Source organism: Staurois parvus, unplaced genomic scaffold (genome assembly GCF_062004578.1).
Source record: "Staurois parvus isolate SC_StPar_1 unplaced genomic scaffold, SC_StPar_1.0 ptg000698l, whole genome shotgun sequence".
Lineage (NCBI taxonomy): Eukaryota > Metazoa > Chordata > Amphibia > Anura > Ranidae > Staurois > Staurois parvus.
The window spans coordinates 5058551-5078468 of record NW_028318494.1 but is presented as its reverse complement, the minus strand read 5'-3'; the positions used below and the strand labels follow the sequence as shown (position 1 = coordinate 5078468).

Genomic DNA, 19918 nt, shown 5'->3' with positions numbered 1-19918 from the left:
ATATATATATATATATATATATATATTAGTGCATTCACATCAGTTCCTGCCCTCAAGGAGCATACAGGCACAGGTTAAGGTCCTCAACTCACATTCACACATACTAGGGCCAGTTTGACAGGAGCCAATAAACCAACCAGTGTGTCTTTGGAGTGTGGGAGCAAACTGGAATTCCCAGAGGAAACCCATCATACACTATCCTACTGCACCACAGGATATGGTGTGTTTTACCTCTTTGGACCATGCCTCCCTCATTACTGGATTTAGAACGCAATGCATCACTGGGCTGAACTCAAGTAGCAAACAGGTTGACAGGAGCAATCTCCTGAAGGATGAGGGCAGGAGCAGGGTGTGTTTTAATGAGGTTAGCTGCTGAAGAACTTTCTCCCTTTACTAATGGCTCTGGCGTCCTGCAGGACAGATACCAGGAAAGCATGGAGCAGTTCTCTATAGAAGAAAGCAAAGGTTGAGGTGAGACATGTTCAGAACATAGGAACAGCTTTTTCTCTTTTGCAACAGAGGCACATTAAAAGAGAAGTTTGGGATTAAAAAAAATATTCATACTCACCTGCTAGGTAGTGCATCTGCCCCCCAGCCCCTCTGCACCAAGGACTGAGTGATCAAAGACTACTGATCTTTCAGTTCTTGGTCTTCACTGAGCAGAGTGGTGACTATCAACAACTGTTCTCTGCTCTGCCCCTTCAGCGCTCACTGGAGTGTTGGGCAGTAGAGGGTGCAGGAGTAGCTGGCTCAGGCTCTCAGCAGCTCGTTGAGAAGCTGAGCCAGCTGCTGGTCCAGGCATCTAGGTGGATCCCGACATTAAAGTCGTGATTTCTCTAGAGCCTGGACCAGCTGAATATGGGTTACAGGAGTGCCAAATGAAGTGCACTCCTGTGATCCCCAGAAGTAGGACCAAAAGCACTTTGGCCTTGCTTCTACATTAATTGTGTATTGGTACATAGGGAAGATGTACTCTAGAAAATAAAAAGGTGAACTTAGCCCATGGCAGGTCCAGCAGCTCACTCAATGTAGGTACCATCCCTTGTGCTGAGTAAAATAAAAAAAAATTATTAAACTTAAGGTTTAATCTTTGCAGGTGTGTGTCTATCCCTACTCAACATAATGTCATAGATAAGCAGATCAGGGCCAGGCTACCAAAACTGGCTTCTTTATTATTCTTTTTGGTCATGTGCTCTCTTAGTCAGCAAGCCATAGTGGATGTGTGGGCAAAAAACAGTCCCATTTGTGTGGGTGTCAGGTACATATTGGCTTTCCCATTGCATTTACTAACTGGTCATATTTTGGTGGCCCCTCAGTTAAAACCATATCCTTATTTTCAACTATCCTGTCCCTTCATTGCTGGCTATTGTGTCTGAAACATAGGAAATGGTGGTGTCCTTGCCTATATGTTACTGAGACAGGCTTATATTCTTTAATTATTTTGCCCTTCTGTAAAATAATGTAGGCACCTTTGTAGCACCCTGAAACAAATTGGCTGAGATTTATGACTTGAAGTAAAGTTTTGAAAGACATTATGAAGAGTTCATTCTATTTTCTGGAATGTTACAGATACTTTTCTCATGTCTGCACCTAAAAGAACTAAATGGCACTTGGTAAAAGCCTGTTCTAGTTTTAGATGGTCCATAGATCATCCGGCTGTCTTTTTATGTTTCGGCTTGCAAATTGTAAGAAGTTTATCATTGTATAGTAAGCAAAGTAGACTAATTTACTGCCTTCCATTAGAAACATTATGGAATTTGATCTATTGTGATGCATTGTCATGTCTGAGGATCTGTATGGTAAATCTGACAATTTCTTCTAATTTAGATGTAAAGTGGATATCGCTGCATTGCCCATTGAGCAAATCAATCGCCTGGAAGTGCCTCTGGAGCAGAACCAGGGTTCTATACACATGATGATCGCTCTTACACCCTGCGCAGGAGTCTCCATTTCTGACCTTTGTGTTTGTCCGCTGGCGGACGCAGGAGAAAGGGAGCAGATAAGGGAAAGATATGTGAGTATTGATAATTCTGTTCTTTATAGCCTTAAAAATATTCAGATGACCAGTGATTATAACTAGAGATGAGCGAAGTATTCAAAAATTCGATTCGGCTGATTCGAGGAATAAATTTGATTCGATGGGAATATATTCGCTGCGAATTTAACTTATAAAAGGGTGTTTCTAGGCTTCAGAGAGCCTTCATATTAGTGCAGAACACTGTACCTTTAATTTAAATGCCCTTGGAGTCTGCTGGGGAAGAGAAATAATACTGTCAGTCAGTATGACATGCAGATGAGTGCCGTCGATCTTAGAATCACCGCACACTTCACTCATTTGGGCAGTCACGGGGCCAAAACCAGAGTGTGGAGCCACAGTGTGGCGGTGGAGGCAGCAGCAATGGGAGGCCATACAGCACCCTATGACAAAAATGGAACCCACCAGCAGTGTGAGGAGACCTGAAAGTGGCATATGGCAGAGTGTGGCGATGGAGACAGCAGCAATGGGAGGCCGTACAGGGACCCATGACACACTCTGGACCTGGCAGCAGCATTAGGAGGCGGTACAGGGGCCCATGGCAGATTACGGGCCTGGCAGCAGCAATGGGAGGCCCGTAATCTGCCAGCACCCTATGACAAAATGGAACACACCAGCAGTGTGAGGAGACCTGAAAGTGGCACATGGCAGAGTGTGGCGATGGAGACAGCAGCAATGGGAGGTCGTACAGGGACCCATGACACACTCTGGACCTGGCAGCAGCATGAGGAGGCGGTACGGGGGCCCATGGCAGATTACGGGCCTGGCAGCAGCAATGGGAGGCCCGTAATCTGCCAGCACCCTATGACAAAAAATGGAACACACCAGCAGTGTGAGGAGACCTGAAAGTGGCACATGTTTGGGGCATGATTCATGGCGGATTTAGTCAGTTGTGTCAGAAACTGGTGGTTTGAAATCCAGACTAATCCACGCCTGATTCATTTTCACAAACGTGAGTCTCTCCACACTTTGGGTGGACAGTCGTGTCCTCCGCGGAGTTACAATACCTCCTGCCGCACTAAACACGCGCTCCGATGCCACGCTACTGGCCGGGCATGACAGCCTTTCAAGGGCAAATTCAGCTAGTTGGGGCCAAAGGTCAAGTTTTGTTGCCCAGTAGTCAAGGGGATTGTCTACCTCGGTTGGCAGGGTGCTGTCCAAGTAGGCCCAAGCCTGTTGTTTGAGGTCCTGCTCCAGGTCCACCTGATGCTGCTGCTGCTGCGGCTGGTTAGTAGTTTCCTCACTGCGCTGGTGAAGAAAGCTACTCATCATCGACTGCAGACTGAGGCAGCCGCTGCTGGTGGAGCTGCCACTGCTCCTACCACCCCACCCCTCCCCTGCTGCCATGGCAGCGGAATGCGAGCGCACAGGGCCCACAGTGTCTGAGGATGGACGTTGGCGCAGAAAGGCAGAGACCAACTGACTACATAGGTGGTTTTTATAGTACGTTATTTTGGCCTCCCTCTCAGCAGGTGTGAAAAAGGCCACCATTTTTTAACGGTAGCGAGGGTCCAACAAGGTGGACAGCCAAAAGTCATCCCTCTGTCTGATGGTTATTATTCGGCTGTCGCTACGCAAGCAACCGAGCATGCTATGGGCCATTTGTGCCAAGGAATGCGAGGGACTCCCTGCCTCCATCTCCACAGCATACTGCCACGGTGCGTCTGGGTCCTCTGTCTCCTCCTCCTCCTCCTCTACCAGATGCTCCTGCTCCTCCACTCCTGTCCGCTGAGTGGAAAAACCACCCATTTCACTCAATAATTCCTGACCAATGTCCTCCTCTACCTCCTCCTCTTCTTCCTGTCCTGCCCCCACAGGGGTCATGTGGCGTTGAGATCTGTGCGCCACGTCTACCGCACCCTGACCAGCCATTGTTAACAGCATTTGTTCCAGGACGTGCAACAGAGGAATGACGTCGTTCATCCCATAGTCCTGCCGACTCACGAATAGCGTGGCCTCCTCAAAGGGCCTGAGCAAGCGGCAGGTGTCACGCATGAGCTGCCAATGGCTGACATCTAAGTTACACAGGGGAGTACCTTTATCCGCTTGTAACATCAGGAATCTGTGATGGCCTTTCGCTGTTCGTAAAGGCGGTCTAACATATGTAGGGTTGAATTCCACCTTGTTGCAACGTCACAGCATGAGGAGTCGGTACGGGGGCCCATGGCAGATTACGGGCCTGGCAGCAGCAATGGGAGGCCCGTAATCTGCCAGCACCCTATGAAAAAATGGAACACACCAGCAGTGTGAGGAGACCTGAAAGTGGCACATGGCAGAGTGTGGCGATGGAGACAGCAGCAATGGGAGGCCGTACAGGGACCCATGAGACACTGTGGACCTGGCAGCAGCATGAGGAGGCAGTACAGGGGCCCATGGCAGATTACGGGCCTGGCAGCAGCAATGGGAGGCCCGTAATCTGCCAGCACCCTATGACAAAAAATGGAACACACCAGCAGTGTGAGGAGACCTGAAAGTGGCACATGGCAGAGTGTGGCAATGGAGACAGCAGCAATGGGAGGCCGTACAGGGACCCATGAGACACTCTGGACCTGGCAGCAGCATGAAGAGGCGGTACAGGGGCCCATGGCAGATTACAGGCCTGGCAGCAGCAATAGGAGGCCCGTAATCTGCCAGCACCCTATGACAAAAAATGGAACACACCAGCAGTGTGAGGAGACCTGAAAGTGGCACATGGCAGAGTGTGGCGATGGAGACAGCAGCAATGGGAGGCCGTACAGGGACCCATGAGACACTCTGGACCTGGCAGCAGCATGAAGAGGCGGTACAGGGGCCCATGGCAGATTACAGGCCTGGCAGTAGCAATGGGAGGCCCATAATCTGCCAGCACCCTATGACAAAATGGAACACACCAGCAGTGTGAGGAGACCTGAAAGTGGCACATGGCAGAGTGTGGCGATGGAGACAGCAGCAATGGGAGGCCGTACAGGGACCCATGAGACACTCTGGACCTGGCAGCAGCATGAGGAGGCGGTACGGGGGCCCATGGCAGATTATGGGCCTGGCAGCAGCAATGGGAGGCCCGTAATCTGCCAGCACCCTATGACAAAATGGAACACACCAGCAGTGTGAGGAGACCTGAAAGTGGCACATGGCAGAGTGTGGCGATGGAGACAGCAGCAATGGGAGGCCGTACAGGGACCCATGAGAGACTCTGGACCTGGCAGCAGCATGAGGAGGCGGTACTGGGGCCCATGGCAGATTACGGGCCTGGCAGCAGCAATGGGAGTCCCGTAATCTGCCAGCACCCTATGACAAAAAATGGAACACACCAGCAGTGTGAGGAGACCTGAAAGTGGCACATGGCAGAGTGTGGTGATGGAGACAGCAGCAATGGGAGGCCGTACAGGGACCCATGAGACACTCTGGACCTGGCAGCAGCATGAAGAGGCGGTACGGGGGCCCATGGCAGATTACGGGCCTGGCAGCAGCAATGGGAGGCCCGTAATCTGCCAGCACCCTATGACAAAAAATGGAACACACCAGCAGTGTGAGGAGACCTGAAAGTGGCACATGGCAGAGTGTGGCGATGGAGACAGCAGCAATGGGAGGCCGTACAGGGACCCATGAGAGACTGTGGACCTGGCAGCAGCATGAGGAGGCGGTACGGGGGCCCATGGCAGATTACGGGCCTGGCAGCAGCAATGGGAGGCCCGTAATCTGCCAGCACCCTATGACAAAATGGAACACACCAGCAGTGTGAGGAGACCTGAAAGTGGCACATGGCAGAGTGTGGCGATAGAGACAGCAGCAATGGGAGGCCGTACAGGGACCCATGAGACACTCTGGACCTGGCAGCAGCATGAGGAGGTGGTACAGGGGCCCATGGCAGATTACGGGCCTGGCAGCAGCAATGGGAGGCCCGTAATCTGCCAGCACCCTATGACAAAATGGAACACACCAGCAGTGTGAGGAGACCTGAAAGTGGCACATGGCAGAGTGTGGCGATGGAGACAGCAGCAATGGGAGGCCGTACAGGGACCCATGAGACACTCTGGACCTGGCAGCAGCATGAGGAGGCGGTACGGGGGCCCATGGCAGATTACGGGCCTGGCAGCAGCAATGGGAGTCCCGTAATCTGCCAGCACCCTATGACAAAAAATGGAACACACCAGCAGTGTGAGGAGACCTGAAAGTGGCACATGGCAGAGTGTGGCGATGGAGACAGCAGCAATGGGAGGCCGTACAGGGACCCATGAGACACTCTGGACCTGGCAGCAGCATGAGGAGGCGGTACGGGGGCCCATGGCAGATTACGGGCCTGGCAGCAGCAATGGGAGTCCCGTAATCTGCCAGCACCCTATGACAAAAAATGGAACACACCAGCAGTGTGAGGAGACCTGAAAATGGCACATGTTTGGGGCATGATTCATGGCGGATTTAGTCAGTTGTGTCAGGAACTGGTGGTTTGAAATCCAGACTAATCCACGCCTGATTCATTTTCACAAACTTGAGTCTCTCCACACTTTGGGTGGACAGTCGTGTCCTCCGCGGAGTTACAATACCTCCTGCCGCACTAAACACGCGCTCCGATGCCACGCTACTGGCCGGGCATGACAGCCTTTCAAGGGCAAATTCAGCTAGTTGGGGCCCAAGGTCAAGTTTTGTTGCCCAGTAGTCAAGGGGATTGTCTACCTCGGTTGGCAGGGTGCTTTTCAAGTAGGCCCAAGCCTGTTGTTTGAGGTCCTGCTCCAGGTCCACCTGATGCTGCTGCTGCTGCGGCTGGTTAGTAGTTTCCTCACTGCGCTGGTGAAGAAAGCTACTCATCATCGACTGCAGACTGAGGCAGCCGCTGCTGGTGGAGCTGCCACTGCTCCTACCACCCCACCCCTCCCCTGCTGCCATGGCAGCGGAACGCGAGCGCACAGGGCCCACAGTGTCTGAGGATGGACGTTGGCGCAGAAAGGCAGAGACCAACTGACTACATAGGTGTTTTTTATAGTACGTTATTTTGGCCTCCCTCTCAGCAGGTGTAAAAAAGGCCACCATTTTTTAACGGTAGCGAGGGTCCAACAAGGTGGACAGCCAAAAGTCATCCCTCTGTCTGATGGTTATTATTCGGCTGTCGCTACGCAAGCAACCGAGCATGTTATGGGCCATTTGTGCCAAGGAATGCGAGGGACTCCCTGCCTCCATCTCCACAGCATACTGCCACGGTGCGTCTGGGTCCTCTGTCTCCTCCTCCTCTACCAGATGCTCCTGCTCCTCCACTCCTGTCCGCTGAGTGGAAAAACCACCCATTTCACTCAATAATTCCTGAGCACAAATGTCCTCCTCTACCTCCTCCTCTTCTTCCTGTCCTGCCCCCACAGGGGTCATGTGGCGTTGAGATCTGTGCGCCACGTCTACCGCACCCTGACCAGCCATTGTTAACAGCATTTGTTCCAGGACGTGCAACAGAGGAATGACGTCGTTCATCCCATAGTCCTGCCGACTCACGAATAGCGTGGCCTCCTCAAAGGGCCTGAGCAAGCGGCAGGTGTCACGCATGAGCTGCCAATGGCTGACATCTAAGTTACACAGGGGAGTACCTTTATCCGCTTGTAACATCAGGAAATCGGTGATGGCCTTTCGCTGTTCGTAAAGGCGGTCTAACATGTGTAGGGTTGAATTCCACCTTGTTGCAACGTCGCAGATCAGGCGATGCTGTGGAATTCCGTTCTGCCGCTGCAGCTCAAGGAGGGTGTGCTTTGCGGTGTAGGAATGGCTGAAATGCATGCAAAGTTTACGTGACATTTTAAGGATGTCTTGCAGTGGGATGGTGGATTTTAGGAACCGCTTGACAACCAGATTGAACACGTGAGCCATGCATGGCGCATGGCACAACCTTCCTTGACGCAGAGCAGACACCATGTTCTTTCCGTTGTCGGTCAACATGGTTCCGATTTTCAGTTTGCGCGGAGACAGCCATCTGTCGATTTCTCTGTTCATTACACTCAGAAGTTCCTCCCCTGTGTGACTACGTTCGCCAAGGCATACCAGGTGCAGCACAGCGTGACACCGTTGCGCCCTGTACATGTGATATGCCGGTCGGGTAATGGGACTTGGCACGGGGGTGGCGGCTGAGGACACGGCGGAAGAAGAGGTGGTAGAGGCGGACATCTTTTGTGGACCAAGGACGTGCAAACGTGGAGGCAAAAGCGGCGTGACCTGTGAAAGTTGCTGGTGCGGCTGTGCCGGCACCACGTTCACCCAGTGGGCCGTAAATGACATGTACTGTCCCTGACCGTAGTTACAGCTCCACACGTCGGCGCTGCCGTGCACTTTGGCAGAGACCGACATGCTCAAAGACTGGCCCACCATCTCTTCTACATGTGAATGCAGGGCTGGCACTGCCTTTTTGGCGAAGAAATGCCGGCTTGGCACTCTCCACCGTGGCGCGGCACAAGCCATCATTTCTCGGAAAGGTGCGGAGTCCACCACTTGGAAAGGGATGGACTGCAGCACCAGCAACTTGGACAGGAGGACGTTCAGCTTTTGCACCGTCGGGTGCGTGCTCGCAAACTGTTGTCTCTTGGAAACGGATTCCAAGAAAGACTGCTGACGGAATCCGTGAAGAGGAGTAGCAGGAGAAGGAGCATCTGAACGAGCGGAAGATGCCAACGAGCGACAACTCCCCTCAGCAGAGGTGTTGGAGCCTTGACTGGCTGATAGAGGGCGATTGACGTTGGGTGACGGAGCAAGTAACGGAGCGGGTGATGGAGCGGGGGCTGGGGCAGGCAGAACCGCCGTAACTTTATCACGGTTTTCCCAGGCCACCAAATGGCGACGCTGCATATGCTGACGCAACGCTGTAGTCCCAACATGGGCCCCCTGGCCACGCTTGACTTTCTGGCCACATAGTCGACATACGGCTACGTTTACTTCCTCGGGCGGCTTGACGAAAAATTGCCACACCGCCGAGTAGGAAACTTTGCCCCCGATACTCCTCACTGGCTGACTGCTACTTCCTCCGTGCACACCGGCACCACTACTGGCCGTGGTGGTAGGCTGCAGTGGAGCTGGTGCTCTACTCCGTGGCCGTTTGCCTCCACTGACACTGCTGCGACCCTGCTGCCTCCTGGGCAACCCACCGACTGTTTTGCTCACTGCCAAGCTGCCACTCTCTTCTCCTGATGATGCGGAAGCAATAGCCTGATGACGACGAGGCTGCCAAGTGCGATCAGCCTCATCATCATCAATTAGGGTCTCCGCCTCACTACTAGCCCCCTCGGCTGCGTGTGGGTCAGGAGACAGACCTGTCTCTAGACCGGCTACCGAGCCACTCTCCTCGCCAGTACTTATTCGCCTGGCTGCTGAAGAGGTGGATGTCTCCCCCCGTTCCTGACCGCCCTCTGTTAGCTCTTCCTCACTGTACAGTGGGGCTGAGCCCACAGCATGCGATACTTTGCTTGGTGAGGGAACACCAAAGGACAGGGGCAGGTAGAGGACACGTGATTTCAGTGGGCTTGCTCCCGGGCCATGCCAACTAACGGTTGTGTCTGACGTACCCACCGACCGTTGACTGTAGGTGTCAGAGGTGACCTGGGAAGAGGAAGACGACCGAGCCAACCAATCAATGACGGCGGGGTTGTCGGTGGAGACACGACCGCTGGATGACACCGGGAGCACTGGCCTCTGGCTGCGACTAGTGCTGCCTCGACCCCTTCCTCTGCTGCCACGTCTGCTCGCTCCTAAAACATTGCCTCCTCTGCCACTCCTCTGCATGTTGTCTGACATACTCTTTAATTCAACGATTCTGTGTCCCTGAGTAACAATTCTGTGTCCCTGAGTAACAATTCTGTGTCTGTCCCTGAGTAACAATTCTGTGTCCCTGAGTAACAATTCTGTGTCCCTCAGTAACAATTCTGTGTCCCTCAGTAACAATTCTGTGTCCCTCAGTAACAATTCTGTGTCCCTCAGTAACAATTCTGTGTCTGTCCCTGAGTAACAATTCTGTGTCTGTCCCTGAGTAACAATTCTGTGTCTGTCCCTGAGTAACAATTCTGTGTCTGTCCTTGAGTAACAATTCTGTGTCTGTCCCTGAGTAACAATTCTGTATCTGTCCCTGAGTAACAATTCTGTGTCTGTCCCTGAGTAACAATTCTGTGTCCCTCAGTAACAATTCTGTGTCCCTCAGTAACAATTCTGTGTCCCTCAGTAACAATTCTGTGTCTGTCCCTGAGTAACAATTCTGTGTCTGTCCCTGAGTAACAATTCTGTGTCCCTCAGTAACAATTCTGTGTCCCTCAGTAACAATTCTGTGTCTGTCCCTCAGTAACAATTCTGTGTCTGTCCCTGAGTAACAATTCTGTGTCTGTCCCTGAGTAACAATTCTGTGTCTGTCCCTGAGTAACAATTCTGTGTCCCTCAGTAACAATTCTGTGTCCCTCAGTAACAATTCTGTGTCTGTCCCTGAGTAACAATTCTGTGTCTGTCCCTGAGTAACAATTCTGTGTCTGTCCCTGAGTAATAATTCTGTGTCCCTCAGTAACAATTCTGTGTCTGTCCCTGAGTAACAATTCTGTGTCCCTCAGTAACAATTCTGTGTCCCTCAGTAACAATTCTGTGTCTGTCCCTGAGTAACAATTCTGTGTCCCTCAGTAACAATTCTGTGTCCCTCAGTAACAATTCTGTGTCCCTCAGTAACAATTCTGTGTCCCTCAGTAACAATTCTGTGTCTGTCCCTGAGTAACAATTCTGTGTCCCTCAGTAACAATTCTGTGTCCCTCAGTAACAATTCTGTGTCCCTCAGTAACAATTCTGTGTCTGTCCCTGAGTAACAATTCTGTGTCTGTCCCTGAGTAACAATTCTGTGTCTGTCCCTGAGTAACAGTTCTGTGTCCCTCAGTAACAATTCTGTGTCCCTCAGTAACAATTCTGTGTCTGTCCCTGAGTAACAATTCTGTGTCTGTCCCTGAGTAACAATTCTGTGTCTGTCCCTGAGTAACAATTCTGTGTCCCTCAGTAACAATTCTGTGTCCCTCAGTAACAATTCTGTGTCCCTCAGTAACAATTCTGTGTCCCTCAGTAACAATTCTGTGTCTGTCCCTGAGTAACGTTTCTGTGGCCCTAAGTAACGGTTCTGTGGCCCTAAGTAACGATTCTGTGGCCCTAAGTAACGGTTCTGTGTCCCTAAGTAACGTTTCTGTGTCCCTAAGTAACGTTTCTGTGGCCCTAAGTAACGTTTCTGTGTCCCTAACTCTCTCCCTCAATACAGCCAGGTCTGCCTCTCTTGAATGACTGGAGGCAAATGGAGAATTCTAAAATGGCCGCAATTTATAGCTCGACCATTACACAGTGCTGGCTGGCTGGCTGCTGATTGGCTAATGCGATCTCATGTCATGAATGAATGCATTATGGGTCAGCGCGCCTTGTCTGCGCGCCTTCCCAGAGATCCCCGCTCCGTCGCCGCACATGTCGCCGCCATTTTTGGAAAAATTTCGATTCGCGCATCCGAAGTCTGCTAATTTTCGGATACGTCGCGAATCGAAATTTTCCTAATATTCGAAACGAATTCCACTTCGCCAAGTTCGATTCGCTCATCTCTAATTATAACATATCAGTCCTCATAGGAGAGTAGAATCTTTGAGTTCAAGGTTGCACATTTTGTTAACTGAGCATATTTTCCAAATCTCTTTATTTACTACTTTACAAAGTAATTGTTACAAAATAAGGCAAAGCGGGGTCCACTTTGAATACCTAGTCTTGTTTAGAGGTAAATCATTTTCAGTGTATCAATTGAAGCACCCTCCAAGAGGAGGTTGCTAAAGAACAGTCATTCTCAAACTTTTCAACACAGATGAACCCTTGAAATAACTTTCTGGCCTCAGGAAACCCTACTAAAAAAATCTATATCTACAACTCATGATACATTAGTGTGATGGTCAGTGGGAAGAATGCTCCTTACACTTGTGGTCATTGGGAAGAATTACTCCTTACAGATAGCTAAAAAGTTCAATGGTGTCAGTGGGAACTTATTTGAGAGGCAGAAATTGCTCATTGCTTAAAGAACCCTTAGAAAGTTCTGGAGGAACCTTAAGGTTCCATGGTAGCCTGGTTGAGAAGCCCTGCTATAGAAGTTCAGGTAAATCTAGTTCTTTAGCTCCTCTGTAATCTGTATGATTATTTTTGGCTGTACTTCATCTCAATGGTTGTAGACTCAGCTGCTTCCCATACCTTCTAGTGCATTTTAGAATGTAGTGGGTTGGAAGAGGCAGACCCTGAATATTCATGTAGTCTCAGCCAATCCCTGAAGGGGGATGCCCAGTAGGCGACTGAGGAGTGCATAAATTGTCTGGGGCTTGGAGCAGCAGGGTTCTTGTCCAGGAGGAGAAGACCCCAGTCTGAAGGGCTTCTAGGCAGTATAGCTGAAGTCTGCAAGAGTTCGAGGTCCCAGCTCAGTGCGAACCCGGAGGGGGGGGGGGCTATTTTTTGGAAATAGCTTGAGCAAAGCAAGGGGATTCACAGAGGAAGTATCTGTCTGATATTGGACAGAGGCATCCAAGTATACAGAGACATTGTGGGTATAGGCCTGATTGCAGGGCCCTAGTGACTGTTTGATGCTTCTAACCCCTTGAGTATTGCCTGTTTGGAATCTTTTCTTTACTTGGAGTCCCAGGGTTGCTTGCTTTCCTATTGCCTGCCAAGTGGAGAATTATCTGGAAGATTGTAGGTAGGCCTAGAGTGTCCACTGGTTTCTTTGTGCACTGTATTTGGAGTATTGCACAGTCCACATGGCACCTCAATCAAGGTCAGTTGGCACTGAAACATAAAAAGACATTCTTTGCCTGGTCATTGAGTTATGAGACTGTACATGTTATTTTGTACCTGGTTGCATGTACATCCAGTTTGGGAAGAGAACTTGGGAAAATCAGCGGGGTCCCTCGGGGGTCTGTGCTACACAGTAAATATCAAACCCATATGTTGACCAAGTGTTACAAAATTTTAAAGGAGATCAACTTACGATGCTGAATTGTATGCTGTTATTTTAATCCAAAATAGGTTATTGGTATTGAAATGGGCATAAATTAGCATCATTAATGTAGTCAGACATGCACCTATGTTGTACATTTTCAATAAAAGGAATAGATAGGCCAGTTTCTCTGCAATATAACATACACACAAGGAATGTATTACATGGGCCAGCCATTTTTAAAGAGGGTTCCATAGAACCCTTTGGCTCCTCTAGAGGTTTCCAGGGGTTCCTTTAGCTATGTTGATAAAGTTATGGGGCCAATGCTACTTGGCAGAGATAGAGGACTGACACCAATGGTCTTTTATCTGTCTGAGCATTCTGACCTACACACAAATGGTAGTGGTTTTCTCACTGACAACTAGTGTAAGGGGCATTTTCCCATTGATGCTTGATATATTCATTTCAGTTGGAATTTCCCAAGACCAAACATTTTTTTAAGGGTTCCTCATGATTAAAATGGCTCAAAAAGGCATAAATAGACGATTGCCAAGATATCCAATTGCTGAAGATAATGAAATGAACTACTTAAAGTGGTTCTAAAGCTAAAATGTGTTTTTTTAACCTTAATGCATTCTCTTCATTAAGTTAATGAACATTTTACCACTTGCTATGCCCCCCCCCCATTTTAAAATTCTTACCTGAGTCCTCTATAGATTGAGCGATGAATCTCGTTGCATCTCTTCACTCCCTGCTCTCATGGGAGCCTCTGAGAATAGCAGAGCTCCTGCTGATGTTGGGCAAACCAGTGAGGAGGGGGTGGGGCCAAGCCACACTGTATGTGTCTATGGACGCACACATGCCAGCTTGAGAGCATGCCGCACGGATACCCCCATAGCACCCAGCTTGCTATGGGGGCACACACAGAAAAGGAGGAGCATAGAGCTGTAGGGAAACTCAAAAGAGAAGGTAAGGGACCACTTTATGCAATACCTTTACACATAGCAGGCAAGTATAACATGTCTATTATTTAATTTAAAAAAAGTCTTTAGAACAGCTTTATTCGTAGACTGTTTGCAGGAATAAATTCAACATGATATAACAAAGCCCATATAATTAGAGTGTAATTGATTGAGAAACTATGAAATCCTAAACCAAAAGTGACATCTGCTGGTTTAAATATAGGAATGTTTGGAACTTCGTTGTGCCCTTAGACATAACAGATCACCTATGAGTATACACTCACTTGGCCCCTTTATTGGATACACCTTGCTAGTACTGGGTTGGACCCCCTTTTGCCTTTCATCACTGCATAAATTCTTTGTGGCGTAGATTCAACAAGGTGTTGGAAACATTCTTCAGAGATTTTGCTCCATATTGCTATGAGTTACTGTTGCCTGTCTGTTATCTTGAACCAGTCTGCCCGTTCTCCTCTGACATCAACAAGGCATTTTTGTCCACCCAACTGCTGTCACTGGATATTTTCTCTATTTCTGACCATTCTCTGTAAACCCTAGAGAGTAGATCAGCAGTCCCAGTAGATCAGCAGTTTTTGAAATACTCATACCAGCCCGTCTGCCACCAACAACCATGCCACATTCAAAATCATTTAAATCCCTTTTCTTCCCCATTCCAATGCTCGGTTTGAACTTCACTAAGTCATCTTCACCATGTCTAGATGCCTACATGCATTGAGTTGCTGCCATGTGATTAACTGATTCGCAATTTGTTACCAAGCAATTGAACGGGTGTACCTAATAAAGTGGCCGGTGAGTGTACATCACTGCAACCTAAGTATATCAGACCTAAACACATAGAAGCCCCTGTTCAAAATCAGGTAGGAGCTGTGTTTAATTGAGAGCATGCAGAAAATTTTGCCTGCCACATACCACAAATTTTCTGAATTTTTTGTTGGCAATCTCTGTGGTCATAGATCAGTTTCTTATTAAAGAGTGTTTATTAGTCTCTACTTTCCATTGTTGTAAGGTAGGCACCTCAGCTTGGATCTATACCTAAGCTATCAGCTTCTTGATCGTAAACCATGCCTCATGTGAAAAGAGATGCAATTAAATGTTTAATTCTAAAGACTCAGGAGGACCCAGCAGGGATAGCCGGGTATTTATTTTACTGGGGAACTCATGAACTCTTGCAAAAAGACTGTTATTGGCTTCCACTGGGGTAGATTTACTAAAACTGGAGCACTCAGAACCTGCTGCAGCAATGCATGGTAGCCAATCAGCTTCTAACTTCAGCTTGTCAAGCTTTGACTATAAAACCTGGAAGCTGATTGGTTTCTATGCAGAGCTGCACCAGATTTTGCACCATGCAGTTTTAGTAAATAACCCCCACTATGCCTGTGTCTGTGAGTAGAGCAAGTTGGAAAAGGAGCCAGGGCACCTTGACACTTGGGAAATGGTTGCCACTTTAAAGGAAAACCAAAGGCAACATTTTTTTTTTTTTTAGTTTTGTAGAGTGGAGAGGGATCAGAACCCCTATCAAGTCTCTATTGCCTCCCGTGCCCTCGTAATAAGAGATTCATCCTCTCTATTTGTCATGTTTACCGTTCTTATTGAATGTGAAAGTGCAAAAAAAAATCTCAAATGTTAGTCACCAGAGCAGGAATAGAGGGGAAATCTTGCAATGAGGACTCTAGTTCTGGTGACAACCAGGAATACTCTCACTTTGGAGGGATTTCCTATCGTTTCCTGTTTTGGCTGTAGGACAGGCGGTGAAGGAAAATCTCTCCAATGGGACACAGAAGGCAAAAAAGAAAGTGGAAGGAGTTATTACCTTTCTTTACTTGAATAATTGAAAAAAATATTCCTGTGTAAACTTATATAGGAAGTAATTATACAAAAATAAATAAAAGATTAACCACTTGCCCTCCAGAGGATTTACCCCCCCCCCCTTCCTGACCAGGCCATTTTTTGCGTTATGGCGCTGCGTTACTTTAACTGACAATTGTGCGGTCATACAACGGTGCACCCAAATTAAATTTATGTCCTTTTTTTCCCACAAATTGAGCTTTCTTTCGGTGGTATTTGATCTCCTGTGCGTTTTTTATTTTTTGCGCTATAAAAAAAAAAGTCTGACAATTTTGAGAAAAAAAAAATATATTTTTTAATTTTTGCTATTAAACATGTCCAGTAACAAAATTTTAAAAATCAAATTTCGTCATAAATTTAGGCCAAAATGTATTCTGCTCCATGTCTTTGCTAAAAAAAAAAATCCCAATACGTGTAAATTAATTGGTTTACGTGAAAGTTATAGCATTTACAAATGGCAATATAGATACTGGAATTCCTTTTTTTTTTTTTTCAGCTAATAATGGCGGCGATCAGTGACTTATAGCAGGACTGCAGGACTGCGGCAGACATTCTGACACTGGGGTGGAACAAACTTGGTGTCACTGATATCCCCAGTGACACCAATAGTGCGATCAGTTTTAAAAATCCCGCTGACACTGTACTAATGGCACTGGGCAGGAAGGGGTTAACATGAGGGGGCGATCAAAGGGTTAACTATGTGCAGGGAGTGTTTTACTAGGGGGTGGTGTGTTGGTGCTTCACTGTAAGCACACTGCTCTGGATGGCTGTGCACAGCCATCCAGAGCAGTGTGCCCGAGCCAACAGGGAGGAGGACTGTTGGTAAACAAAACAGTCTTCCTCCCCATTGGAAATCACCGGGCGCCGGTGAGTAGTTACCGGCCGGGACCCGGTGATTGACAGCCGCAGCGGCGAATGGCACTGGATATTTGACCATTTATCCCTGTAGTGGAAATGTTACATCTTTCAGAGGATAAAAATAAATGGTGCAGCGCTAACTACAAAAAACATAAATTGAAATAAATATATATATAGTATGTATAGTGCTAATACATCACAAACCAACAAATTCATATAATCAATATAGTGAGTAGTGAAAAAAGTGATAACACAAATAAAAGTGATCAACACTAGTGAAAGGGTCACCTTGGTGACCTGCAATAGTGATACACACATGAAATATAAAATAAATTAAACTCATGTAAGGGTCCTTATTCCTTCTCAAAGAAAACTTTTAAACCAAACACTTTTTAGTCCATGAATCACAAATAAGTGTTTATAAAAACCATGCAATGTGTATCAAGTGGTAAATTCGTGCAAGTGCCAGCACACTCTTTAACCTCCTCACCTCCTTAATGCGACCTCAAAGGGCCAAATAAGCATTCAGGATCACTCTGGATCCTTCACATCACCGGCTAGTAACTCTCCTTTTCCACTATATCTCCAGAAAGCCAAGGATCACTTATGGTCGCCTGTTCCTCCTCCAATGCCTCCTCCTGTGCCCTTTATAAAGGTACTCTGTGGGGTATATTACTCACAATACCAGTGAGTAATAAAAGAGATCCTCCATAGTGTAGTATTTAATGCAGTATTTTATTAAGAACAAAAGAAGTACACTCACATGAACATGCAGTCCCTTCCTCCTGCTGTGTGTGGGTATGCTGCATCCATGTAGTACTTCCTAGGTGTACTGGGTGTACTAAGATGGCGTCACTTTTATTTGTGTTATCACTTTTTTCACTAGTCACTATATTGATTATATGAATTTGTTGGTTTGTGATGTATTAGCACTATACATACTATATATATATATTTACAGTGGGGATCGAAAGTTTGGGCACCCCAGCTAAAAACAATTCAAAACCCACGTTTGACTGCACGATCCCTCCAGAAAGATCTGGCAGACACTGGAGTTGTGGTACACTATTCCACTATAAAGAGATACTTGTACAAATATGGTCTTCATGGAAGAGTCATCAGAAGAAAACCTCTTCTATGTCCTCACCACAAAAATCATCTTTTGAACTTTGCAAATGAACATATAGACAAGCCTGATGCATTTTGGAAACAAGTTCTGTGGACCGATGAGGTTAAAATTGAACTTTTTGGCCGGAATGAGCAAAGGTACGTTTGAGAAGAAGGGGCACAGAATTTAATGAAAAGAACCTCTGTCCAACTGTTAAGCATGGGGTTGGATCAATCATGCTTTGGGGTTGTGTTGCAACCAGTGGCACAGGGAACATCTCATGAGTAGAAGGAAAAATGGATTCAATAAAATTTCAGCAAATTTTGGATGGTAACTTGATGCCATCTGTGAAAAAGCTGAAGTTAAAGAGAGGATGGCTTCTACAAATGGATAATGATCCTAAACACACCTCGAAATCCACGGGGGATTACATCAAGAGTCGTAAACTGAAGGTTTTGCCATGGCCTTCACAATCTCCTGACCTCAACATAATTGAAAATCTATGGAAAGACCTTAAAAGAGCAGTGCGTGACAGACAGCCCAGAAATCTTAAAGAACTGGAAGACTTTTGTAAGGAAGAATGGGCAAAGATACCTGAAACAAGAATTGAAAGACTCTTGTCTGGCTAAAAAAAGCGTTTACAAGCTGTGATACTTGCCAAAGGGGGCAGTACAAGATATTAACTCTGCAGGGTGCCCAAACTTTTGCAGACGCCATTTTTTTGTTTTCTGTTATTTTGAAAGTGTAAATGATGGAAATAAAATCTAACTTTTGTTGACATATTATAAGAATGTCTAATCTGTAATTTGATGCCTTTTGGAGATTTTTCCATCTTTCCTTGGCTTCTTTATGCACATTAATACAATTTTTTTGCTGGACTGCCCAAACTTTCGATCCCCACTGTATTTCAATTTATTATTTTTGTAGTTAGAGCTGCACAATTTATTTTTATTTTCATATATTGATTGGTTATCACTATTCGGTGTTGGCAGCTAGTGATCAGGGCTTATTCCCATATCAGCGCAGGAGGATTTCTAGTTTATCTTTACATCTTTCAGAGGGTTTTCTGCAGAGAGCCTAATTGCCTCTTACTTCTGGTGAGTGCATAGTGGTGGAGGATTGTCAAAGATGTCACCTTATGTCACTGATCATGATTGATCTCTACAATACTATTGGACACTGCACTTTTTGGACTTTATTTATGATTTAAGTTAATCTTATATATATTTTTGTATAATTACTTCCTATATAAGTTTGCACAGGAATAATTTTGTGTTCATATATTTTGGACATAAGTGCTGCACTTTCTGTATATGATTCTGTTTTTAGTGGACTAGGTGGGTTTACCACTCTGTGATATCTGCTCTTTAAGTCTTTTTCTTTGCGCTCACTACATATTTTTGACACTTTAAAAAAAAAAAAAAAAAATTGCTTCTACATTTTTAAGTAAAAAGGCACTTGTCATTTCTAATTGCTCATAAATCTCCAATATTAGCTGTCTAACATTTATCCAACAATTTAGCAAGTAAGTTATCTACTGTATGTAGATAGATGTGTTTCTAAGAGACCCCAAATAACAGACCTAATTTAATTAACAAAATTCTATTTCCTAAAAGAATTCATTGAGCTTAAAACCACCAAATATGACCAACAGATCCAGAGCTTTTTCCAGTTATATTTCTACCTTTTCCAGAACTCAATGGAAAAAGGAAGAATATTATAACTTTCTGCATGGTCTAGAGATTTTTTAAATAAAGCATTTTGTAAATTGTGTTTCATTGTTCTACCTTTCTTGCTTCTTCAGTGTTTGAAAAACTCATTCCAGAACTTGAAAGACATTGGTTTCCTGCAAGTCAAAGTACTTAAAGCCGAGGACCTTCTAGCTGCAGACTTTTCAGGTATGTGTATAAATCAGTTGCTATAATTATTCACGCTTACAATTTCCAGCCAGATTCCTTATTTGATGCTGATTGTAATGTACTGTGTTTTGATCCTAATTATTTGTTTAGGACAAAAAAGTGCAGTTTTATAAATATTTCACACTTCAGTAGTTCATTGGCAAAGCTTCAGGCCCATTTTCAAATGTTTACCTGCCTATTCTTAGCTACTGTGTTGAAAGTCTATTTACAGAACTCTGGGCCAGATAAACTAAGACTGGTCTGTATCATTACGGAAGTAGA

The 19918-nt window shown here is 46.5% G+C and overlaps 1 protein-coding gene across 1 annotated transcript in view; it reads left to right on the top strand.

Moving 5' to 3' along the window:
• The window catches only part of MCTP2 (multiple C2 and transmembrane domain containing 2), a 381280-nt gene that overhangs the window by 237954 nt on the left and 123408 nt on the right, over positions 1 to 19918 (top strand). Inside the window, exons 11-12 of the mRNA XM_089653100.1 lie at positions 1828 to 2014; positions 19543 to 19636. Coding sequence (XP_089509226.1) covers positions 1828 to 2014; positions 19543 to 19636 — 281 coding nt within the window. The remainder of the gene's footprint in view (positions 1 to 1827; positions 2015 to 19542; positions 19637 to 19918) is intronic.